Source organism: Theropithecus gelada, chromosome 3, assembly GCF_003255815.1.
Source record: "Theropithecus gelada isolate Dixy chromosome 3, Tgel_1.0, whole genome shotgun sequence".
NCBI lineage: Eukaryota > Metazoa > Chordata > Mammalia > Primates > Cercopithecidae > Theropithecus > Theropithecus gelada.
Window position 1 is genome coordinate 50,760,506 of NC_037670.1, and position 12,519 is coordinate 50,773,024.

General features: G+C 51.4%; 1 protein-coding gene across 1 annotated transcript; it reads right to left on the reverse strand.

Moving 5' to 3' along the window:
• Positions 1 to 1,253: 1,253 nt before the first annotated feature.
• Positions 1,254 to 3,985, reverse strand: PSMG3 (proteasome assembly chaperone 3). Its single transcript, XM_025379375.1, has 3 exons — positions 3,934 to 3,985; positions 3,051 to 3,282; positions 1,254 to 1,774 (listed from the first exon to the last, which is right to left on the reverse strand). Exons 2-3 carry the CDS (start codon positions 3,264 to 3,266, stop codon positions 1,622 to 1,624), a joined length of 369 nt encoding a protein of 122 aa, XP_025235160.1. The 5' UTR covers positions 3,267 to 3,282; positions 3,934 to 3,985; the 3' UTR covers positions 1,254 to 1,621.
• Between the last annotated feature and the right edge of the window lie 8,534 nt (positions 3,986 to 12,519).

Sequence of the window (12,519 nt, forward strand, 5' to 3'; positions counted from 1 at the left end):
TTGAGGTCAGGAGTTTAAGACCAGCCTGAACAATATGGTGAAACCCCGTCTCTACTAAAAAATACAAAAAATTAGCCAAACATGGTGGTGCACGCCTGTAGTCCCACCCATTCAGGAGGCTGAGTCTCATTTGAACCTGGGAGGCAGAGGTTGCAGTGGGCCGAGACTGCACCACTGCACTCCAGCCTGGGTAACAGAATGAGACTGTCCCAAAAAAAGAGAAAAAAAAAAGAAGAAGAAAAAGGAAAGAAATAAGCAGGATGCAGGCCTGTGATCCCAGCACTTTGGGAGGCTGAGGTGGCAGGATCACCTGAGGCCAGGAGTTCTGAGATAAGCCTGGGCAACACAGTGAGACCAGTCTGTATTTTAAAAAAAAGGGAGTATTTCTTTCTAATTCCACAAACACCCTGTGCCCCTGAGGTGTTTCTTTACAGGTACCTAAGGCAGGAAACCCCCAGTTCCCTGGAAGGGCCCGCCGGGCGCTCACTCCGCTCCAGAGCCTTCCTGGTTTCTGTTTTGGGATCCTGTCACCCAACCCAACTCTCCAGTTGCCCAGTTGCCGCTGTTTCTTGCGAGACTGTCAGAGTCACACGGGTCAAAGCTCCAACTTCCAGCTTCAGAAATTCCAACTCGGGCACGATCAGTGAAGCTTCCCTCGGAGTGGCTGGAGGGAGAGCCAGGCGGGGCCCAGGCTGCCACTTGTCAGAGGTGTAAATGCCACCCTGAGGCCAACGTCAGCCAACACTGCTCCCTGCAAGACTAAGTCTTGCGGCCTCAGCACAGAAGGACCCCCGCCTACCCCTACACGGAGGTCATGTTCAGCCACACCCCAGCTGCCTACCAGTGAACTCTGGCCACCCACCCCTCCGTGCCCTGCCCTGCCCTGTCGTGCTCCTCCCTCCTGACCTCTGCACACACTGATCCCTTGACAGAAGCGTCCCCCCTCCCTTGCTATTCAGGATTCAGAGGCCAGCGTCTGTCCCCAGCTGCAGCACAGTAACAGGCACACACAGTAAGATAGTAAGAGATGTCCACTGATGGCCACCAGTTTCCCAGCAGGCTCAGAGAAGTCACGGGAGGAGGAGCTGCGTGACAGCGTGCACAGGCCCAAGTCTGGGATCCACCTAGTCTCTGGGAACTACGTCTCTCTGCGTTTCTGCCCAACAAGTCCCCATTCCACATGAAGCCCGTGAAACTGAACTCATGCTGTGCGACTGCAATGCCTCGCTACTGTTAGGGACGATGGTGAAGTATTTTGGGATACATATTTGCTTTTAATAAAAAAGAAATTTCCTCCCACAATTGATCCCGTACACGGGGGGCCATGAGCCACGCCTGCTGACTCATTCCTCCAATTCTCAAACACAAGCACGTTTCAGGTCCCAGTGAGATCCATTCACGACTCCTCTGGCACCCGTTCCACCCTCCCCGTCATGCACAGATGATCTTAGTAACCAGAGTAAGAGTCTGCCTGAGACACGAATATTTTTTCCTGGCTCCAAGGGCTAGTGCCAGACAAAGTTCCTCCCTCCACCGGGGAGGGAGGCGAGACTTGAGTCCCTGAGTGGGTGTCTGGGTCCTCACGTGTCCTGCTGAGCAGTGCGGGGCTGCTGCCTCCAGGTCACCACACCTGGCACACCCGGATCACCTCCCTCAGCGCCTTCAGCCCCTCCATGCTTTTGTCCTTCACGGCCACGGCAAGGAGGACTGCTCTGTTTCCAGCTTCTTGAGACACAAATGCTACCAGGTTCTTTGCAAAGACATGGATGAGAGGCTGGTGAAAGGAAGGAGAAGAAACCATTTGAACTGCAAAAAACCTGGTTTTTTCCTCAATGTTTTCATGACGTATCCCTTAGGAACCCAGGCAGGCTTCCCACACCACCATTCACCACCACGTAAGTCCATGCAACCGTGACTCAGCATTCAAGCAGCACTCAGAACACTCCAGTCACAAGCACATTGCTAAAGACGCATCACTCCATTCATTTTCCCAGAGTCTTTCGCAGCCCCGTCTCTTCTGGCTGTCTCTCATCCAGAAGAACCCAGGAAAGACAAGCCTGCAGAGGTGAGTGCTGTCGAATCTCACATGTGATTTCTGCAGAGGAGAGCACAGCCAGCGGCCTGCTCATGTAATGTACCATGCGAGGGGAGGCGGCTCGAATGACAAAATTGCTACTTCTGCTTGTCTGCTGGATAAAACGCCTGCGGGCTGGACAAAAGCATCCACCAGGGCAAGCAGGGTGCCTTGAGACCCACAAATGCCTGGAAAATGCTATCGCTGTAGGGAGATTTGTCCCCCAGATGCCCCATGTCCTTACCGACAAATCACAGCCACTGAAGAGGTTTATCTTCCTCCCTGGGGGTCCCTTCCTGACCACTTTATTATTATTATTATTATTAGAGACAGAGTCTTGCTCTCTCACCCAGGCTGGAGTGCAGTGGCACAATCATAGCTCACTGCAGCCTCAACCTCCAGGGCTCAAGTGATCCTCCCACCTTAGCCTCCCAAGTAGCTGGGACCACAGGCACATACCATCAGGCCCAGCCAATTTTTTCTTTTTTCTTTCTTTCTTTTTCTTTTTTTTTTTTTTTTTTTTGAGGCAGAGTCTCTATCTGTTACCCAGGCTGGAGTGCTGTGGCGTGATCTTGGCTCACTGCAATCCCCGCCTCTCAGGTTCAGGCGATTCTTGTGCCTCAGCCTCCTGAGTAGCTGAGATTACAGGCATGTGCCACCACACCCAGCTAGTTTTTATATCTTTAGTAGAAATGGGGTTTCGCCATGTTGGCCAGGCTGGTCTGGAACTCCTGACCTCAAGTGATCTGCTCACCTCAGACTCCCAAAGTGCTAGGATTACAGGTGTGAGCCACTGCACCCAGCCTCTCTCTCGCTATGTATTTTTTGTAGGCACTTGTGATTTTGTGAAGACGTGTGTGTGTTGTGTTGCCCAGGCTGGTCTCAAACTCCTGGCCTCAAGCGATCTGCCTGCCCAGGCCTCGGAAAGTGCTAGGGTTAGAGGCGTGAGCCACAGTTCCCGGCCAATCCACTTTACCTCATCCTGCCCCAGAAGGACTTTCGTGGTGAGCACAGGCTTGCTGACGTCACTGGCCACGCTGCTGGGCTCCAGGGAGACCAAGGTACCCATCTTCCCGAACTGGGTCACCACCACCAGGATGTGACTGCTGAAGGCCGTGCACACCACTTGGGTGGGGACCCCGCACACCACCTCCGTCTTCTGTTTTGATATCACCAACGGCGTGTCTTCCATGGCGGGGCAGTGGCAGCTTTGATTTAGGTTAAAAAGAAAGGGGGAAAAAAGGAGTCAATCAAACAGTACAGCCTTGGGGGTCCCAAAAAAGTAGCACCAGGCATTGAAACAGAAACGCAAGGAGGTCCATTCAAAAGAAGGGGCCAGGCGCGGTGGCTCATGCCTGTCATCCCAGCACTTCGGGAGGCCGAGACAGGAGGATCACTTGAGGCCAAGAGTGTGAGACCAGCCTGGCCAACACGGCGAGACCCCCATCTCTACCAAAAAAAAAAAAATATTAAAAATCAGCTGGGTGCGCCTGTGGTCCCAGTTACTCAGGAGGCTAAGGCGGGAGGATCGCTTCAGCCCGGGAGGTCGAGGCTGCAGTGAGCAGTGATCACACCACTGCACTCCAGCCCGGGCGAGAGAGCGATACCCCGTCCCTGAAAACTAAAACATAAGCAGGAGCGGGGCCGCCCGTATAGACTGCGCCTGGGGCTTTCTGGGTTAGGGGATCGACTTGCACGTTCACATTGCCAGGCCAGGCAGTGGCTTCCCGCCCCTCGGCCTCGCCGCTGCCCCGGCCCTGCAGCCGCGGGCCCGGGCCCCCCACGACACGCAGTGCCGAGGCCGGCCAGACTACGGGGGACGCAATCGCCCGAGGGGCACAGCAGGTATCCGCGCTCACCAAGCCGGCGCCGCGCCCGGAAGTGGCTGTGCGTTCGCCACGCGGGCCCGCCCTGTTCGCAGGTTCCGTCCACCTTCCGGAAGTCAGGGCAGCGGCGCTTCTGGTCCCCCAGACTTGGGGCTCCCGGGCTTCTGAGCGCTTCGGGTTCCGCGCTGCCGGGAGGGCTTGAGGGCTCCTTAGAGCCCGACGCCGTTTTTTCAGGAAAGGGCGCTGCGACCGCCCCCGTCCCGGGCCTCAGCCCCTCTGCTGCAGACCCTCGGGATCCTCGATGGTGGGAGCTCTGCCCCCGCTGTCTGTGTCCAGGACCCCCGAAGCTCAGCGCCTAGGAACCCCCTGGCGCTGCGAGCCCGGCCCTGCTGACCACGGGCTTTGGGCTGGAGTCAACATCGTCACCACAGCGAACGCTTATTTGGCACCGAGTGTGCGCCAGGCATCATTCTAAGCGCTTTATACCCATAACTCATTTCATCTCAGCCACCGGGTTTAGTAGAAGCGTTTCATCCGCGTTTTACAGACGTGTGCAGGTGCAGAGAGCTTGGCCAGGCTCAGGCAGCTGGCGGGCTGGGGTTGGCTTCCAACCCCATGCCTTGGTCGCTCCGTGACACGAAGCCCTGGCAAAGGCCAAGAAGGGGGCCAGCTCCATCCTGAAGCAGGATGAGTTCTGGTTCCTCCCAGACCCCCCTCACTCCCTACTGCCCAGCCTCAGTTTCTCCAGGCTGGAAGGATTTTTGTTTTGTTTGAGACGGAGTCTTGCTGTGTCACCCAGGTTGGAGTGAGGTGGCCCAATCTCGGTTCACTGCACCTCCGCCTCCTGGGTTCAAGCAATTCTCCTGCCTCAGCCCTCTGTGTAGCTGGGATTACAGGCATGCGCCACCAGGCCTGGCTAATTTTTTTTATCTTTATTTTTAGTAGAGATGGGGTTTCACCATGTTGGTCAGGTTGGCCTTGAACTCCTGACCTCAGGTGATCCGCCCTCCTTGGCCTCCCAAAGTGCTGGGATTACAGGTGTGAGCCACCACATCGGGCTGCTGGAAGTTTTGTTGGCAGGATCGGGCATCTTTAGCAGAGGCTGAAAGTGATTGGAGCCTCCAGAGCCTTCCTCGGCGGGGGTTAACACCCCTTCAGAACCTCAGCGTCAGAGGCCTTTCTGTCGTTTCCTGACAGCCGGGTCAAGGCCGTATTTTCTGTCTGTATTACCCGAAAGGGGTCCTGATCCAAACCCCAAGAGAGAATTCAGGGTGAGTCCATAAAGTGAAAGCAAGTTTATTAGAAAAATAAAGGAATTGAGGCAGGAAAATAGGGTCTGGAGGCAGGGAACACTTCAGCCGTGACAGGAAATGTCCCCTCCATAGGGTGTACACGGAGTAAATGATTTTGTAACTTTACTCCATCCTCTTCATTTGCATACGGCGTACACCAAGTAACCAGTAGAAACCCCTAGAGAGTATTTAAACCCCCGCAAGTTCTGTAACAGGGCGCTTGAGCCCCCATACTTGGGCCTCCCCCACACTATGAGGTGTGCTTTCGTTTTCAAAAAATCTCTGCTTTTGGCCGGGCGCGGTGGCTCAAGCCTGTAATCCCAGCACTTTGGGAGGCCGAGACGGGCGGATCATGAGGTCAGGAGATCCAGACCATCCTGGCTAACAGGGTGAAACCCCGTCTCTACTAAAAAATATAAAAAACTAGCCGGGCGAGGTGGCGGGCGCCTGTAGTCCCAGCTACTCGGGAGGCTGAGGCAGGAGAATGGCGTAAACCCAGGAGGCGGAGCTTGCAGTGAGCTGAGATCCGGCCACTGCACTCCAGCCTGGGTGACAGAGTGAGACTCCCTCTCAGAAAAAACAAACAAACAAAAAAACAAAACAAAACAAAACCTCTGCTTTTGTTGCTTCATTCTTTTCTTGCTTTGTGCATTTTTTTTTTCTTTTTTTGAGACGGAGCCTCGGGAGTCACGCTCTGTCGTCCAGGCTGCAGTGCAGTGGTGCCATCTTGGCTCACTGCAACCTCTGCCTCCCAGGTTCAAGCAATTCTCCTGCCTCAGCCTCCTGAGTAGCTGAGATAACAGATGTGCGTCACCATGCCCGGCTAACTTTTGTATTTTTAGTAGAGATGGGGTTTCGCCATGTTGGCCAGGCTGGTCTTGAACTCCTGACCTCAGGTGATCCGCCCGCCTTAGCCTCCCAAAGTGCTGGGATTACAGGTGTGAGTCACCACGCCTGGTCGCTTTGTGCGTTTTGTCCAATTCTTTGTTCAAGATGCCAAGAACCTGGACACCCTCCAATGGTAATGGAATAAAGAATGGCTACTCCATAGGCAGGGCAGCCCCGAGGGCTGTGGGTTGCCCATTTTTGTGGTTATTTCTTGATGATATGCTAAACAAGGGGTGGATTATTCGTGCCTCCCCCCCCCTTTATTTTTTTTTGAGACGGAGTCTCGCTCTGTCGCCCAGGCTGCAGTACAGTGGCTGGATCTCCGGCCGTGCCTCCCCTTTTTAAAACCTTTATGGTAATGTCCTGGTGTTGCTATGGCATTTGTAAACTGTCATGGCGCTGGTGGGAGTGTAGCAGCCAGGACGACCAGAGGTCACACTCATGGCCATGTTGGTTTTGGTGGGTTTTGGCCGGCTTCTTTACTGCAAACTGTTTTATCAGCAAGCTCTTTATGACCTGTAGCTTGTGCCGACCTCCTATCTCATCCTGTGACATAGAATGCCTTAACTGTCTGGGAATGCAGCCCAGCAGATCTCGGCCTCATTTTACCCAGCCCCTACTGAAGATAGAGTTGCTCTGGTTCAAACACCTCTGACATTTACACCAGCGAAGCCCCTAGGAGGATCTTGACTCCCTCTTCTCATCGTTGGATGACTTCGTATCCAATCCAAGTCAAGTCAAATGAAGCACGCTCCTTCCAATGATGATTTCTGGAGGCCTAAAATAAAAGGCATGCATACAGAAAATGATCAAAATAGGCATCAATCAAGGGGAAATTCATTTTTGAGCATTCTTGCAGCCAGTACACAAAAGGAGAGATGATGAGTTTCATGGTTCTAATACTCAAAAAACAGGAAGCATATCAACTTCCCAGGAAAGTCTAAGTTTCTGTCGGCTCTAAATTTAAACACACATCCACCCACACATACCCCACAAGCAAATTGCCAGTGGATTGCTTTGCCATCTGAAATCTTCAAAAGGTTCACTAGCTTTTATTCACCTGTTTCTTCATTCTCCCTCTCTGTAGGCAAATAGATACAAGAAATCTGATCCTGCCCCCTGAAAGAAAACCCTCTGAAATAAACTTATCACCTTTATAAAAGGGATGTTGAAGAACAATATGGATGCTGGGTTTGTTGTTGTTGTTTTTTGAGACGGAGCCTCACTCTTGTCATCCAGGCTGGAGTGCAGTGGCGTGATCTCAGCTCACTGCAACCTCCACCTCCCGGATTTAAGCGATTCTCCTGCCTCAGCCTCATGAATAGCTAGGATTATGGGCACCTGCCACCACTCCCAGCTAATTTTTGTATTTTTAGTAGAGATGGGGTTTCGCCATGTTGGCCGGGCTGGTCTCGATCTCCTGACCTCAGGTGATCCGCCCGCCTCAGCCTCCCAAAGTTCTGAGATTATAGATGTGAGCCATTGCACCCGGCCTGGATGTTGTTTTTGATGACGCTGTTAAGCACATATGTGAGGGATTGGTTGGTTGGTTTGGGTCTAGATCCAAGATAAAGACAGTAGGAAAGAAATGAGAGGTGGAAGGTTGTCCTAGGCTGAGGTGGTGGTCCAGGGACTTTCTGGCAGCCCGAATGGATGCCTGGGCAGAATTTATATATCTAGAAGAATGGAAGAAGACCTCATTGCATGCCATTGACTGTTCTCCAGTACCCAAGGGTAACTGAACTGGAAAGAAAGCCTCCCTCAAATGTAAAACGGGAATGTCACAGTGATGGTGCCAATTGTGGGACAAAGAGTTGGAGGAGTTATTTTGAAAAATGAAAAAAAAGCAAAGTATCTTAAATTTGTCTTATATTCAATAACTTGTAGGTGATAAATGCCAGGGTGTGTTCATTCGTAGAACCAGCAAAGAATTAGTCAAGGGCCAATTTGGCAGGATTGTAATTTTTCCGACAAATTGTATGATCGCTAGACACGTTATCCTTCCCATTGTGTGTGATTTTCCCAGCTCCAGGATGAAGAGGATTGGATTTACAAAAACGAGCAAGGACACCATCAATTTCCCCACGAGTCTCTCTCTCTCTCTTTTTTTTTAAGACAGAATTTTGCTGTGTCTCCAGGCTGGAGTGCAGTGGCGTGATCTTGGCTCACTGCAACCTCCACTCACTGGGTTCAAGCTATTCTCCTGCCCCAGCCTCCCCAGCAGCTGGGATTACAGGTGTGCGCCACCACGCCCAGCTAATGTTTGTATTTTTAATACAGATGGAGTCTCTCTATGTTGGTCAGGCTGGTCTCGAACTCCTGACCTCAGGTGATCCGCCCACCTCGGCCTCCCAAAGTGCTGGAATTACAGGTGTGAGCCACCGTGCCTGGTCTAGATTCCTGAAACCTTACGCCTCTTGGAAGATAGACAGTTTGGCTTTGCAACTGATGTGCTTTGTACTTCCACAACCTCATGACATGCTCTCCCATCCTCTCAACAGGAAAGATTCTGGAGCTTTGCCGGGAGGGGTGTGTGAGTGGAGACCCGTGAAGTAACAGTTTTTGTGTTACGATGATTTCTGTTTTCCTCTGCAGCCCTGTAATGACAGGAACTCAAGACAGTCTGGTCTTCAGACCAGGAGGACTCCCAGGTATGGCAAATCTTAGATTTGGTAAAACTTTAGGCATCAGAATCAACTTCCTTGGCTGTTAATTTTGAGCAACTTGCCTCAGTTTCTCAGCTTAAAAATGAAGATGAAAAATGAGGATGCCTGTCTCTTGGGATTTAGAGGGGCAGCCCACGCACCGCAGTTCACTGGAACATCATACGAACGTTCATTATTTTATCTTTTTTTTTTTTTTTTTTTTTTGAGATAGAGTTTCGCTCTATCTCTGGAGTGCAGTGGCACTATTTCCGGCTCACTGCAACCTCCACTTCCTGGGTTCAAGCGGTTCTCCTGCCTCAGCCTCCCGAGTAGCTGGGATTACAGGCATGTGCCACCATGCCCAGCTAATTTTGTGTTTTTCATAGAGACGGGGTTTCTCCATGTTGGCCAGGCTGGTCTCGAACTCTTGACCTCAGGTGATCCACCTGCCTCAGCCTCCCAAAGTGCTGGGATTACAGGCGTAAGCCACTGCACCTGGCCTATTTTGTCTATTACTTTATTTATTTTGGAGACAGGGTCTCACTCTGTCACCCAGGCTGGAGTGCAGCAGCAGGATCATGGCTCACTGCAGCTTCAGCCTCCCGGGCTCAAGCAATCCCCCTGCTTCCACCTCCTGAGTAGCTGAGACTACAGGAACACACCACCACGCCCAGCTAATTTTTGTGTTTTTAGTAGATATGCGGTTTTGCCATATTACCCAGGCTCGGAATATCATAAATTTAGCTGTTACATTTATGATTAACCAGCTGTTCTCCCAATCCTTATAAACAGACCTTGCTGCTCTCTGCCTGATGAGCAGCAGCTTGGGTGCAAATGGACCATATGGCTGGGACGTCGTGGGCCCAGCAGGGCTGGAGTGGTGGCCACCACGCCCTGCACAGGGCCCCCAGGGGCTGCCTGAATGGATTTTTTTTTTTTTTTTTTTTTTTTTGGAGACAGAGTCTTGCTCTGTCGCCCAGGCTGGAGTGCAGTGATGTGATCTCAGCTCACAGCAACCTCCACCCTCCCGGGTTCAAGTGATTCTTCTGCCTCAGCCTTCTGAGTAGCTGGGACTACAGGCGTGCACCACCATGCCCAGCTAATTTTTGTTTTTTTAGTAGAGATGGGGTTTCTCCCTGTTGGTCAGACTGGTCTCGAACTCCTGACTTCTGGTGATCCACCTGCCTTGGCCTCTCAAAGTGCTGGGATTCCAGGTGTGAGCCACTGTGTCTGGCCGTGGCCGTCTTGTCAACACAACACCCCCTTGAAGTGTTTGTGTGACACAGTCGTAGGTAGAATCATGTTACTATAGACATGATCATTATTCTAACTTCTCTCAGCCAGCCTTTTAAGAGGAGCTGGTTAGCAGACAGTTGGAGATGACATTTGTGATACAGACCAGTGACAGACATTAGACACAGATATTTTATTCTGTTTAGGCTATAGAGGTTTTGGAATGAATGAGGGAAGGGTAGGTGAAAGAAACCCACGTCCAATTGTCTTCTGCTCCTGCAGGGGCGTTGATGGGCTCAAACAAGTGGAAGAAGCCTGGGCTGAAAGGATTTCTCTTTCTGGCTTTTTTTTTTTTTTTCTGAGACAGAGTCTTGCTATGTCGCCCAGGCTGGAGTGCAGTGGTGTGATCTCAGCTCACTACAACCTCCACCTCCTGGGTTCAAGCGATTCTCTTGCCTCAGCCTCCCCAGTAGCTGGGACTACAGATGCCTGCCACCACACCCGGCTAATTTTTGTATTTTTAGTAGAGACAGGGTTTCACCATGTTGGCTAGGCCGGTCTCAAACTCCTGACCTCAAGTGACCCGCCCGCCTCGGCCTCCCAAAGTGCTGGGATTACAGGCATGAGGCACCACACCCAGCCTCTTTCTGGCTTTTTACTCCGTAATTGTGCTGGCCTCATTCTCAGATGGCTGTCCCTGGGATATGGTGAAATTGTCTCCCCTGGCCTAGTTACCTCGCCATAGCTTCTCTTGCTCAATAATTCCAGAAGTCCCCGGATTGAATCTCCTTAGACCAGTCTGGGTCACATGCTTGTCCCTGAACCAATTACTATTTAAAAACTAAATTAATGTAGGGCTAGGCACAGCGTCTCATGCTTGTAATCCCAGTGCTTTGGGAGGCCAAGATGTGTCTGGAATTGGTTCCTTCCGGTGGGTTCTTGGTCTTGCTGACTTCAAGAATGAAGCTGAGGACCCTCGCGTTGAATGTTACAGTTCTTAAAGATGGTGTGTCTGGAGTTTGTTCCTTCTGATCTTCAGATGTGTCTGGAGTTTCTTCCTTCCAGTGGGTTCGTGGTCTTGTGGACTTCAGGAGTGAAGCCGCAGACCTTCACAGTGAGTGTTACAGCTCTCAGAGGTGGTCTGTCGGGAGTGGCTGGTTCCTCCTGGTGGGTTCGTGGTCTTGCTGGCTTCAGGAGTGAAGCTGCAAACCTTCCTGGTGAGTGTTACAGCCCATAAAGGTATTGGGGACCCAAAAAGTGAATAGCAGCAACAGTTATTGCAAAGAACAAACAAACAAAACTTCTACAACATGGAAGGGGACCCCAGCGGGTTGCCGCTGCTGGCTCAGGTGGCCTGCTTTTATTCCCCGCCCACATCCTGCTGATTGGTCCATTTTACAGAGTGCTAATTGGTCCAGTTTACAGAGTGCTGATTGGTCCGTTTTACAGAGTGCTGATTGGTGCGTTTACAATCCTTTAGCTAGACACAGAGTGCTGATTGGTGCATTTACAAACCTTTAGCTAGACACAGAAGTTCTCCAAGTCCCTACCCCACCCAGAAGCCCAGCAGGCTTCACCTCTCAAAGGCAGGAGATTCGCTTGAACCCAGGAGTTTGGGACCAGCCTGGGCATCACAGGGAGTTCCCATCTCTGCAAAAAATTTAGAAATTGGGCATGGTGGTGTGTGTGTGTGGCCCTAGCTACTTGGGAGGCTGACATGGGAGGATTGCTTGAGGCCAGGAGGTCAAGTCTGCAATGAGTCGAGATTGTGCCACTGCACTCCAGCCTGGGCGACAGAGAGACACCCTGTCTTAAAAAAAAAAAAAAAAAAATAGGCCGGGCGCGGTGGCTCAAGCCTGTAATCCCAGCACTTTGGGAGGCCGAGACGGGCGGATCACGAGGTCAGGAGATCGAGACCATCCTGGCTAACACGGTGAAACCCCGTCTCTACTAAAAAATATAAAAAACTAGCCGGGCGAGGTGGCGGGCGCCTCTAGTCCCAGCTACTCGGGAGGCTGAGGCAGGAGAATGGCGTTAACCCGGGAGACGGAGTTTGCAGTGAGCTGAGATCTGGCCACTGCACTCCAGCCTGGGCCACAGAGTGAGACTCCGTCTCAAAAAAATAAAAAAATAAAAATAAAAATAAAATAAAATAAAAGATAATAAATGAATGAATGTAAAAGGAACTTCCCACACATTTGGGAGTTAAAAAAATACTTCAATTACATAATATAATGGGGGTTTCTAAATATTCGAATATTCTTCCCTCCCCCATCTCCCAGAAACCGTGATTCGAAATATATACAATTTTTTTTTTTTTTTTTTCTGAGACAGAGTCTCCCTCTGTCCCCAGGCTGGAATGCAGTAGTGCGATCTCAGCTCACTGCAACCTCGGCCTCCTGGGTTCAAGTGATCCACCTTCCTCGGCCTCCCAAGTGCTGGGATGACAGGCGTGAGCCACCGCACCCGGCCACGATCCTACTTCTTGACCCTGCAGATTTGTCTGTTCTGGAAATCGTCTATAAATGGAACCATACACTGTGTGGCCGTTTGTGTCTGGC